The sequence below is a fragment of the Physeter macrocephalus genome, chromosome 2 (assembly GCF_002837175.3).
Source record: "Physeter macrocephalus isolate SW-GA chromosome 2, ASM283717v5, whole genome shotgun sequence".
Taxonomy (NCBI): Eukaryota; Metazoa; Chordata; class Mammalia; order Artiodactyla; family Physeteridae; genus Physeter; species Physeter macrocephalus.
Window position 1 is genome coordinate 77,894,414 of NC_041215.1, and position 12,990 is coordinate 77,907,403.

Consider the following 12,990-nt stretch of genomic DNA (forward strand, 5'->3'; position numbering starts at 1 on the left):
TCCTCCCAGGCCGGGGCACGAACCCGTGTCCCCTGCATCGGCAGGCGGACTCTCAACCACTGCGCCACCGGGGAAGCCCCCCGGGGGGAACATTTTTTTTCCTGTGGTTTTTAAGGTGCCACATCTGAGGATGCCTCTCTAGTATGTGAGTTCATCTTACCTCCAAGTAGCAAAAGGCTGAGCTTGTTTTTTCACTCCTTTGTCTTCAGATCCCGGCCTGTGATTAATATTCAGCAAACCATCACAGTTACACCTAACAGAATTGATCTCCATCAGAAAATGCCCTGTGGGGCACCTAGCGGGATATGGTGAGCGTTTGCGCTGTGTCCACTCTTCCCCCAGTGTCACGTCTCTGCCTGATGATGGCCCTGTTACCCTGAGGAGCCACAGGGAAGATTAAGAGAAATGGGCAAAGGGAAGAGGAATCTGTCAAGTGAATATATAACATTTTACTCATCAGTCATCACTGGGGGGATTTCAGGGTTGGGGAACGTGTTGGGATTTTTTTCTAGGGCAATAACGCATCTCTTAAGAAATATGTGTTTGATTTTATACAGCCTGAAGGTTAAGGCCTGTTTTGAATATACTGCCAAACCCACTGGTTACAACCCTTCAATAAGTAAGTACCTGGTACTTTTAAAATTATATCTTTTCTGTCTGCCAGGTTGAAAGTTGCATAAAGAATAGAAGAATAAAACTGTAATGGCCAGAATGGGTCCATAAATTCTGGTTTAAAGAACTAAGTCTTATCTGTTGTCTCCTCTTTAATCAGGAGGGTGAAGCCCAAGGGGAAAACTGCATTTGGTCCCCGTTTGAAGTTTCCAGAGCAGATGGTGTAGGACAGAATGCATGCCTTGGAAAAGTACTCATTTGCTTCCACAACCGTTTCCTCCGTTTCTGTCTTGGAAAAGCAGTGTGGGAAATTGGTTTTGTACTTGTGAGGTGGCGGGTGGTAGCCGTAGAAGAGTGACCGCAGGAGCCCGCGTCCTGCTCTGATAATTGCCAGTTTATAGCCTCTTTGCTGCCCGGTCCCCTCCCAGAGGCCTCCGTGGCCCAGAACACCCAAGCTGTGTCCCCGAGGGTGGGCCCCGGGGGGGACCTAAAGGCTGGCCTTGAGAACTCAGAGACTTGGGCTCTGTTCCTGGTTCCAACACCAATGCTGACTGACCCTTCAACACAGAACAAGTCTCTTAACGTTTGAGTTTTTATTTTCCTATCAGTTAAAAAAAAATTGTTTCTGATAGGAATTACTACATAGGATTGTGGTGGAGAGCAAATGAGATAAGGTGGGGAAAGCAGGTTGTCATTTATAAGGTCTAGTCCGCTTCCTTTCTTTATAATCCGAATAGGAGTTTTGCCACAAAGTTTGACAAATTTTTAACGATACTCTCACAGTAATGATGATCACCAAGGCCTTGTCTGGTGTGTTTTAGTAGCAGCTGTACCTCTTCAGGAGTAAGCCAGAGTGAAGTTGGGGGCCTAGGAATTTAAGGAAAATCTTTTCCTCAAAGAGGAAGTACAGCGTGAGGGTGATTTCCTTCCTGGGTCGGCCGTGGTCCCAGCAGCTTGGTATTCTAGTGCAGCAATGCCCCCAAGAGAAGCTTTCTGGAAGGACAGGGTGGTCTATTCTCATGGCTTTCAGTTTTTACTCTACCTTGAGATGGAGTGAGTTCTCTTAGGGTTTGTCCGTGTTATCTAAAGTATTACTTTCTTTTCTTTATTAAAAAATGTCCCTTTATAACACCCCAGAATTTGACAACTAAGTCTGCCTTCACCCAATCCATGCTGTCATAGGCCCACTTGGCCTTCATCTTACCAGATTTTAAACTGTCCTCAGGTGGTTTCTTCATCTCCTTGACCTTTTTAGGCCCCTACTTCTGGGCCACCTCCTGCTGTACGGTCTCCCCACAGGCAGGATCTGTGGACCTTGCATGGAGTGTGCCCGGTATGCGTGTATTAGGACTTTCTACACCGGAGGAGCTGTGGCCTTTCACTTTACTTTTGATGTAGCCGGTATTTTATCGAGTACAGAAAATAGTTTTTTGTGTGGCTTTCAGTGACGACATATTTTATGATTTCTCACAATCTGTCATCCTCTCAGTGTAGTTTGTGTTGTTTTTACCCAAATACAGTGCCTTACACTTGCCAGCTTGGGTGACGGGCCTTTTACCATTGTGTTTGGAAGTAGCCTAGAGAGACCAGGAGAAACAGTGATTCTTTGACTGGGCAAGGAGAGGAAACGGAGACACGTTTTTATTTTATTGGTCATGTTCTCAAACCACTCTGTTTGCCTATAGATGTGAAATCTCACCAGAACACTCCTTGTCTTCCCCCAGATCAGTCATTTCTACAAAATAAATTACAAACTTTCTTCTAGCCTTAATGCTGCACTTGGTGCCATGTAAATTAATTTTATATTATATAACTACTCCATTAACCAAGGGTTTATGGATGGCCTACTATAGATAGAACTTTTTTTTCTGAAGACATTGAGAGAAAACCTGTTTTCATTGCCTTTGCTTCCACGGTATTGGGAAATTCTGAATCAAATAAAGCGGAACTTGCACAAAGCTGCAGAAGTTAATACCTCTAAAATCTGCGTTCCCAGTGTCGGAGAGTGTGAGCTTATTGTTTGACTAGGCTGTTTTAACTCAGCAGTCCTCAGATGTGGTGTTCCATACGTACAGATATTTATAATTGAGCCTTAATGACTATTCTACTTGGCTTGCCCCTCAAAAGGTCAGCAAAGGTGACCGGCAAGGATTTTAAGATGATGTGAACTGTCTGGAGGGTCAGAAAAGGTTAGAGTGGGTTTGGTAGATAAACGGTTTTAATGCACCCACACCCTCCCCTGCTTTTGCTGTGAGGGGCACTCAGCATGTGAGCCTTCGTCTGGTTCATTGTGAAGTTAGCAGGTCACTGATAAATGGATGATGTCAAGGTTCACAGAGGGCCTAAAATGGAGGCACATTCCATTTGGCAGCCGTGACATTTAAGAATTCTTTAGATGGACACAGAAATTACTATTGAAACTGTCATTTCTAAATTTTGGCCTTGCATATTGGAACAGCTATTGTTTCAGCATAAGGATAGCGTCACATTGTGTGTGCGCAAATGTGCATTGGGTGTATGTTGGCGTGTATGCTTCTGTTCATCTATTCTACCAATTATATTTATGTCAGGTGTGGTGCTGTTGCCGGCGAGTACAGTGGTGAACCGACCGAGGTGATCCCTGGCACGGCTTTGCCTGGGAAGATGGTCAGGCAGTCACAGCTCAGCAGGCTAAGTGTGGTTATGAGAGGAATACTGTCAGACCCCCAGGAGGGGCAAGGAGAGGCTTCCTAGAGGAAGTGATGTCCACGCTGAGATCTGAAGGAGGAGTAGGGTTAGTCAGCCAGTGACGGGGAGTCAAAAAGTAGGGGGTAGTCTAGCCGGCAGAAGGGGAGAGTGACTTGTGCAGAGGCCTAGGGGAAGTGGGCACCTGCATGTCTAAGAGGCTTTGTAAGGCAGTCGTCTTTTGTGTTTGTGACAGAGACTTTAAGAGTTGCCTCCATCCCTCACTGTAGGACCCTGGGCCAGCCACCTAGCTCTGTGGGCCTCCAGTTCTTCACCTGTAAGAAGAGGGAATTAAAATTAGATGCTCTTAAAAAGGTCTCTTCCAAACTCTAATGTGAATATTAGAACATGGGTTATTCATTTTCTGTATTTTCTGGAGCAGATTATTTTCCTTGAAGCTACCTGCTTTGGCCCTGTACACACTGGTTCACTTCCTCTTCTGATGGTTAGTGAGTGATTAATAAATGTAAGTCATTTAAGTATTGGCCCATAAAGAAACATAGTTAGAGTTAGCAGTTACATATAGCAAACTGGCAAAGAATGCATTCTGAAGTCAAGAAATGAGATTTTGATCATCCAAATCCTAGCTTGTCTCCAAGCTCTGTTAGTGTAGGTAATCACAAGCAGGTTGTGCCTTCTGGGGCTTTGGAAGTGGAAACTTTGGTTGTCGGAGTTTTATTAGCTGACACACGGGCCCTCTAGCCCCTGAAAGGAAGTATATTTTACCTTTTAATTCTTTTTCTTTTTTAAGTGAAAAGTCTCATCCTATTGTCAAAAGACATCTCCATCTCTAATATATATATTGTTCCTCTTTTAGACAACTATCCTTTATCAAAGCTTCTTAAACTTCAGTGTGTATAAGAACCACCTGATGATCTTGTTAAAATGCAGATTCGGGTTAAGTAGGTCTGGCTGGGGCCCAAGGTTCTGCATTCCTGACACAACTCAGGAGAAGCCCCTGCTGCTGATCTAGAGAACTTTTTTGAATTTAAGCATCGGACTGTTGAAGGGGGAGTCAGTTTAGGCGCTTAGGGAGTGTTGGCTGCCCTCCTGTTGTCTGAGGTACCCTGAGTTCTAGAAACACAGTCAGAAACTGATTCTTAGATGCTGCTCTGAGGTTTTGACTTACTCTCGAGCTCCCCCAGGTGGCCCAATGGAAATGTAGCTTTAAAACATTGTTCACAGCAATGGGTAGGAAAGAAGAGCTTGATTTGAAACATCATAATTCAGTCAGAATGTACATTACCAGGAAATATGAAGGAAAACAATGGCAGTGGCAAAAAGTGTTCTAGGAGGGATTAAAATATATCAAAAAGGAACTCACCATACTTATAGCTGCCTTGTGTATGAATGCACTTCTAAGTTGCCATGATTTTGTTGATTTCACCTAGCCATTGCGGGCACACTGGAGGCTGAAAAGGAAAGAAGAAAATCTGGGCTGTCATCAAGAGTTCAGTTTCGAAACCAAGGTTCTGAGCCCAAGTATACGCAAGAGCTCACTCTGAGCAGGCAGAAGCAGAAGATGTGCATGGAGGAAACCTTCTGGCTCCAGGTGAGGGCTGCAGACGGATCAGTTCTTTAAAGGGGGTCCGTGGTGACGTGTGGAGATTTCTGACATTTATACTAGCAACCCATTTTCCAGTACAAAGAAAAGCATTGTTTCGGAGTTCCCCAGTAGCCTGTATATCATGCTTAACTGTATTTCTGCATACTTTCCAGGAAAATATCAGAGATAAACTGCGTCCCATCCCTATAACGGCTTCAGTAGAGATCCAAGAGCCAAGCACTCGGAGGAGAGTGAATTCGCTTCCAGAAGTTCTTCCAATTCTGAATTCAAACGAACCCAAGTCTGTTCATACAGATGTAAGTCTTTCTGACTTTCATTTTGCCAATTGTTTGCCATGTTATTATGCTAAATCAGACATCTCTGAAGGCAATAGAACTAGTGATTGATTTGCTCTAAAGGCCATTCCTTTGTAATAAATAAGGTTTTTAATATATGCAAGGTTTGTTGCAGAAAATGTTTCCCGAATTAGCAGTGAACATACAGGATACAATTTGGAGCCAGAGAGTATTTTTCTTAATAATTTTTGGCCACTGCGACTTATTGAGACTATAATTGACAGAACTTATTATTCTCACATCAAGTTTCTCCTGTAGCTGTATGTAGGAAGAAAAATGCATTGTATTTTACCACTGAGAACATTAAAATGTAGAAAACTGTTGTTAGTCTGAACGTTAAAATCGAGTATCAAAACTCAGCAAGGCAAAAATGTATTAACAGTGAAATAGTCATTTAGTGCCTAATGTAGCCTATGTAATCTTAGGAAGAAAAATTTATATTGGATGGCTTGCCGTATATCGCTTATGAGGTGCGGTCTGTTTGCTAGGGTTTAGGATGGCTGAGATGCCAGATTAGGCTGGGGAGTGGTGACATCTTGATTTGGCATTTTGTACTTGTTGTCAAAATCTAGTTCATAGTGGAGTGTCCACTCTGAGGCACCTGGTTCTAATGGCTCACTGACGAAGGTTTTCACGAGTGAGTTAGGCTTGGGGGCTGATGCCTAAATCTGTACATTTTACTGTTTATTGTCAATCAAGCATAGTTCCTTGTATACTTTTCAATATACTCTCAATGTCATAGTCACATTAATATTTCTTGTGTATATTCCCAGCTCCATAGTCAACGTTAAACGTGACAAGCAAGGAGACCGTTTTCCTAATTATTTATCAGTGTGATTATTCAGCAAGCACCCCTTAGCACAGTGCAAGATACTCTGCCCTTTGCTTTCCTGACCTTGAACTCTGTTTCCCCATCTGTGCAATGGGGCTCTGAATAGTATATGCCTCATAGGTCCCTTGTGAGGATTACATGAGTTAAAATATGTAATCATGTGTTAGGTAGCACTGTCATTATTACTGGTAATTCTTACAGTAACCCTGTGTAGTAGGGAGGTGGTATCCCATGTCACCTGTGATGAAACTTAGACTCTGAAAGGTTAAATGACTTGCCCAAAGCCATACAACTGAGTGAGCAGCAGAGCCAGGTTTACTCTTTACTATCCTACAGCACCTCAGTGCCCTGGCCAGAGTGTTCTGAAAACACAGTTTCATTAAAGGACAGAGTGGGCGTTTGATGCAAAGTATGTTTGTAGCTTGGATTCCGCTGTGGTAATTGTCACACAGGGCAATGAACTGTATGGAAACAGTCACGTATTTAGAGTCCTAAGTGATGTAAATTACAACGATTTTGTTTTCCTACAGGTGCACTTCTTAAAAGAGGGATGTGGAGACGACAATGTATGTAACAGCAACCTTAAGCTAGAGTATAAATTTTGTACCCGAGAAGGAAGTCAAGACAAATTTTCTTATTTACCAATGTAAGAATTGCTCCATAGCACTAGCAAAAATGACTCTGGCTTTGCAGTGACTTTTTGTGAAGGGTTATTGAAAATGTATTGAGAACTTTGCCATTTTCCTTTTTTTTTTTTTCAATAGTCAAAAAGGTGTACCAGAACTAGTTCTAAAAGATCAGAAGGACATTGCTTTAGAAATAACAGTGACAAACAGCCCTTCCAACCCAAAGAATCCCACCAAAGATGGTGATGACGCTCATGAAGCTAAACTCATCGCCACTTTTCCGGACACTTTGACTTATTCTGCATATAGAGAACTGAAGGCTTTCCCTGTAAGTATTTCTGGAGACCATGTTGGACGGAAAAAAACATGGTGTGGCAGGTGAATGGGTTGTGATTTGGTATGTTCTTCTGTTACAGGAGAAACAGTTGAGTTGTGTTGCAAACCAGAACGGCTCACAAGCAGACTGCGAGCTTGGGAATCCTTTTAAAAGAAATTCCAGTGTAGGTGATGCCTTTGCATACTGTATTTTAATGTTTTAAATAACATTACAGTGTCGATATGCTCAGTCTGTGTTAACAGCTATTTCTGTCTTTTAGGTTACTTTTTATTTAATTTTAAGTACAAGTGAGATCACCTTTGACACCACAGACCTGGATATTAATCTGAAGTTGGAAACGTAAGAGTTCTTTCAACCTTCCATTCAGAATTAGTTCCTGAAAACACAGCCAGTCAATGAATTGGCCTTTATCCAAATCATAAAAGAAGTGTAATTTAATGAGACAACTGACTGTTAAAATAAAACCCTATTGTTTCCTTTTCATTTTCAGAACAAGCAATCAAGATAATTTGGCTTCAATTACAGCTACAGCAAGAGTGGTTATTGAACTGCTTTTATCGGTCTCCGGGTAAGTGTTTGTGTTTAGCACAACAAATCAGTGTTTGAAAGAACCATTTACAATCCTCACTAAAACTGGTGTTTTTTAATTTAACAGAGTTGCTAAACCTTCCCAGGTGTATTTTGGAGGTACAGTCATTGGTGAGCAAGCTATGAAATCTGAAGAGGAAGTGGGAAGTTTAATTGAGTATGAGTTCAGGGTAAGCGGCTGCAGTTGGCGCTTCTGTTCTATGTCCTGAAAGCTAACATGTGCTGTATATGGTCTTGAATATGTAATTTTCATAAATAAACGTGATAAAGTGAGTTTGCCAGCTTTTAAACACCATACTGGCTTAGTGTAAAAGTCATGTTTTCCAGAATGGAGAACCACAGCTGTCATTCAACATAAGATTCTGTTCAGAATCCAGTTCAGTTTGGTCCTAGAGAGTTTTAATGTACATGTGGTGTAGAGAGAAAGGAGGAATCGATTTTTCCCCCTCCAGAGTCTGTCTATAAAACAAAAATCTCAAAGTAATTTCTATCTGGCTTTAGAATGTGTTATGATTTATTTCTTTCTCTATTATAAGGTCATCTCTCTTACTGCTTGTGGTTAATGTTCACGACCTTTCCCGAGCCCAGTTTTGTGATGGTGAATGTGGGTTTGGCATATGCCAGTAAGGAAGACTAGTGGTTGCTCTGACCCATTTCAAAATAGGCAAGCACAGTGGCTCTTAGTCCCGTTGAATGAACATAATCTCATGGTACAGAGGTGGCTCCTAAGGCATAGGCAGGTTTAGGTCTGTGTGGCTCCAATCATGTTCCTGAAAACCCAGTGACCGTTGTTGAGGTGAAAGTCTGAAGGAGCAGGAATGGGCCCACCGGTGACTGCAACAGGGTGAAGAGGCAGAATTCTCCTCTGAAAGCAGCTCTTAGCTCTGCAGACATGGATGGGACAGGTAGTGGGTGGTGATCATGGCACCTAGGCAGATGTGGCTGAAGAGAGGTCTGTGGGTTCCGGAGCAGTCCTCTACACGAACTCTTTCGATTTCTGCTGTAGGGAGTTGCTCCCTGCCCGGCCCCCAGCTTGCACTCGTGGGTTCCTGGCTGCCAGAAGGGTCCTACTCTGGGTCTCTCAGTTGTTATCCCAAGCCTCCCCTGCATAGTAAGGATGGGGGCAGCTTCATTTTTGCAACAGGTGGGGCTTCCCAGAAGCAGGTTGTGGGTGCACTGCCACCACACAGGCTTTGTCATCTGCCAGGCAGTGCGGTTACAGAGTGATACACAAACACACATGTGACTTTTTCCTGGGTCTGTTGAGAGCCTGGCATATCTACACTGCAGATTCTGTTACAACCAAAGTTGTTCCTGGATTGAGTGAACAATTATTTCTCTGTGATCTCTTTTTTCTTTCTCTTTTTATTGACAGGAATCTTTAAGCACAGATCTCTATTTTGAATGCCCTATCCATGCTCCATTTTTGGAAACTGTGCTTTTATTGTAGTATTTTGCCAGATATTTGGGCTTTTTTCTCTTGGCAAAAGGAACTGCTTACTTAATTTTATGTTGAGGGAATTACACTGAGATAATACGTATTATTTTCTGACAGGTGATTAACTTGGGCAAACCTCTTAAAAACCTCGGCACAGCAACCTTGAATATCCAGTGGCCAAAAGAAATTAGCAATGGCAAATGGTTGCTTTATTTGGTGAAAGTAGAATCCAAAGGATTGGAAAAGATAGCTTGTCAGCCACAAAACGAAATAAACTTCCTGAAACTAAAGGTAGGTTGGTGGGTTTTACACTTAAATTATTTCTGTGCCTTTGGTGACGGGAGAAGGGTGAAGATTAATTGTCAGTCGTGAATTTGGCATTATTTGGGAGGGAGTGCTCAAGAGGTTTGTACAGTAGTGCCAAAAAATTACCTTAGGTGGAACTATTTTGGCTGTAATTCTTTTCAGGAGGCTCACAACTCAAGACAGAAACGAGAAATTGCTGAAAGACAGACAGACGATGGTAGAAAATTTTCTTTATTTGCTGAAAGAAAATACCAGACCCTCGTAAGTATTTTTCAAGAGCTGTGAGTGTTTGACAGGAGGTGGCAGGAAGGCCTTCCCCAGACCACGGCGCTGTAACTCCTACTCTTCCTATTCTCCCCAGAACTGCAGCGTGAACGTGAACTGTGTGAACATCAAGTGTCCGCTCCGAGGGCTGGATAGCAAGGCCTCCGTGGTTCTGCGCTCGAGGCTCTGGAACAGCACGTTTCTGGAGGTGGGCTCCGCTGCCGGGCTGTGCCCCTCAAGTTGTCTGCCACCTCCCAGGACATTTCCCTCTTCACTAATGCTTTCACTAACTTTGTCTCCGACAGGAGTACTCCAAGATGAACTACCTGGACATTCTCGTGCGGGCTTCCATTGATGTAACTGCTGCCACCGAGAATATTAAGCTGCCCAATGCAGGCACTCAGGTGAGGCGTCCCCGGGCTTCATTCAGCTCAGAGCAGATCTCTCTCCTCCACCCCATGCCCGTGGCCTGAGGATGTGCTGCTCTGGAACTCATTTCCCTCATGGCACTGTTACCCCCTTTAAGGAGAAAGCAGATGGTGTCTTAAGGTGCTGTCCACCCCAAGCAGTGTTTCAATAGAATCATTGCAGAAAGAAGTGACTCCCGGGTCATCTCGATCTGTGGTGCATGGGGTAGATTTGAGAGCTCTTGGCTCAAGGAGAGAATGGATGCACCTCACAAGTCTATAAAGACCCCACGTCTTGTACCGCCCCTGATGCTTGTCACCGTTGTCGGCGTGCCCCCAGTGACGGTAGCCTCACTGCATTATGGGGTAGCTCGTGGCATGTGTGGCCAGCAGCAGTTACTAGAAACGATCTCTATATAGGAATCCAGAGTTGAATCTTATAAAATCAGTCTCTGGTTATGCCCCCCTGGAACAAGTCCAAAATAAGTCCTCTCTCTCAGCCCCGTAGCAGCCTTTGAAATAATTGAAGGAAACTGTCATGCCTCCTCAGACAGGTCTCTTCAGAGCTAAGCACCCAGCTCTTCAGTTTTCCGCCCTGCCCTGGCGCAGCTGAACTGGTTCCAGGTCTCTGCCCTTCGTGGGCCGGCCCCAGGCAGGGCTGAGCGGATGTGTGGTCTGCCTCCTTCAGCTTACCCTAACCTGCCTCCCAGTGTCTCAGACCCAAGTTTCTGTTAGTTCAGCCTAAAATTTGTTTTTTAAATGGTTGCTGAGGATTGTTTGCATTTCTAGCAGCTACCGTTTTTGCGTTTGTGTTCTGCTGAAACTTCCAGGTGTTTTCATCAGAATGTGCTGTCAAGGTGTATTTACCGTATCCCACCCTTGAGCAAATTTTAAAAATCTAAATGCATGCCTTTAAGTGTATCCTCGCATTTTATGTGATTTACTTTTGGGTTTACAACATAATTTTGAGTCTCAGTCATTTGCTCTCTGTTAACTTTCTATCCCTGCAAGCTTTATCTTTTTTAAAACCAAGAAGCATGCCTACTGTGTCTTCCTCCAGGTAATTAAGAAAACTATTGAACAAGACTAGGAGCTTGTGTACCACTAGTCAGAGGTTCCTTGTGGGGGTCTGGCACCCACAGGGGCTTGTATCAAGCTCTCAAAGTAAATGCCTGCAGGTTACAGTTGGGTATGTTTTGCAAAAGAGAATGAATGGAGAAGGAAGGATTGTGAATTACTGTCCTGAAGCTGATCTACTGATGTACTTATGACAGTGTCCTGGCTTCAGTCCTTTCACCAGCTGAAAATCCAGTGAGTCTCCCTGATCACCTTGGTTTCTGGGATATAGTGGCCCTTAGCTGTTAAAATTTATCATCCAAACCAGGACACGTTTAGCTGGGCAGGATGCTGGGGCACCTGGTGCAAGCCAGGACTGTCCCAGGCGCACCAGGACGTACCTTCACCCTGGCCTTACATTATCTTTGCAGGTTACTCCAGCCCACCTTTCTACCTCTTATTAATGAGGCATCATAAGGACTGTCAACTAAACTACACCCTCCCTGAGAATCCTTTAACTCCCTCTCTGACTGAAGGCAGTTGCTATAACTTTCTGTGACTTTTAATCAGCAACCCTGAGAATCGCTGAGTTTTTAGAGCTGCAAAGAGAAAGAACACTTTAGGGGGAAGGGACTAACATTAATAAAACGTTAATTAAATGTCTACCATCTACTAGATGCTTTACCAATATGCTGTCATTTAGACTGCAGAAGAATGCCACGGTAGACATTGTACCCACTTTACAAAAAAGGAAGCAGGCACAGAGAGGGGGTGTCATCTGGAGTCCTGGATTGAAATCTGTACCTCTCTGACTTCAGGGCTCCTGTTCTTTGACTCTGTGACACTTGCTCCCCATTAAGTCCCCAAATCTCAAGTTTAGATGAGAAAACTTGAGTCCAAGGAAGGTTGTCTCTCCCTCAGGGTCACAGGACCAGCATGTGGAGTTAAGACCAGACCTCGGGCTCAAAGCTCCTCATCAGGTGCTCTTGTTTTCTCGAAGATAATGGAACTAAGTCCCCTCGTATCCAGTCTAATGGCTGGGTCACAAATGCAGATGAGGTTCTCTTGGGCATTTCATGTTCTTCGGGCTTTGAGAGCCCATGCCTACCAACGGGAATTGGAATCTTTGCTGTAATCCTACTTGATTTGTTTAATAATTGGTAGATTTGAAAACAGGTTATTATTAGTCTCATGTCTAGAACCCATTTCTTTTGAAAACCAAGACTTTTTTTTTTAATCTCTAGTCTTCTGTTACCTCTTCTATTAACTGATTTCTGAGATACAATAGTAGCTCAGATATCATATCTACACGTTTCTTTAGAACGTGCAGTTTTGGGAGGCCTAAAGATTCAAGCTTAATTCAAGTGTCAGGATGCCTTCATTTTTTATTCCCTCACTTACTGAGGGTTTCAATTTCATTTATATCTTGATCCCTCTCTCTTTTTCCAGTGTCTAGATCATTTTTCTTTGGAGATACAAGCAAAGGAGGTTGCATAATTCAGTCTTGTCTTTTGGCGTTAATATTGAAACATCTTCCCATTGCTTTTACTCTAATCCTGGCTTTAAAAAGATGAAAAAAAAGGCCTTTGTTTCCTTATAACCCAACTAATTTCAAGAGTTTTGTGTTCATTTCTTAATAAAACACTTTAAAGATATTGTTACAACAAAGTCAGAGAGAGCTGGTCACCTAACTGAAACAGCTAAGACGGTTACTAAAATTTTAGTATCAAGTAAATTGATCCAATTAACAATCCAGTTAGCCATGGACACACTGCGTGCCTTCCCTGCAGAAAGGCTAGATGGGCTTCCCGGTGGCGCAGTGGTTGAGAGTCCGCCTGCCGATGCCGACCGGGTTCGTGCCCCGGTCCGGGAAGATCCCACATGCCGCGGAGCGGCTG

General features: G+C 43.5%; 1 protein-coding gene across 2 annotated transcripts in view; it reads left to right on the top strand.

The window, feature by feature from the left end:
- ITGA6 (integrin subunit alpha 6) overlaps positions 1-12,990 on the top strand; it is an 80,116-nt gene that overhangs the window by 57,523 nt on the left and 9,603 nt on the right. For both annotated transcript variants that reach the window (XM_024122182.3, XM_024122183.2), the window contains exons 10-23: positions 210-308; positions 558-619; positions 4,728-4,888; positions 5,056-5,199; positions 6,601-6,716; positions 6,835-7,024; positions 7,113-7,196; positions 7,293-7,372; positions 7,524-7,601; positions 7,689-7,791; positions 9,177-9,350; positions 9,528-9,626; positions 9,727-9,837; positions 9,935-10,033. In XM_024122182.3, coding sequence (XP_023977950.1) covers positions 210-308; positions 558-619; positions 4,728-4,888; positions 5,056-5,199; positions 6,601-6,716; positions 6,835-7,024; positions 7,113-7,196; positions 7,293-7,372; positions 7,524-7,601; positions 7,689-7,791; positions 9,177-9,350; positions 9,528-9,626; positions 9,727-9,837; positions 9,935-10,033 — 1,600 coding nt within the window. The remainder of the gene's footprint in view (positions 1-209; positions 309-557; positions 620-4,727; positions 4,889-5,055; positions 5,200-6,600; positions 6,717-6,834; positions 7,025-7,112; positions 7,197-7,292; positions 7,373-7,523; positions 7,602-7,688; positions 7,792-9,176; positions 9,351-9,527; positions 9,627-9,726; positions 9,838-9,934; positions 10,034-12,990) is intronic.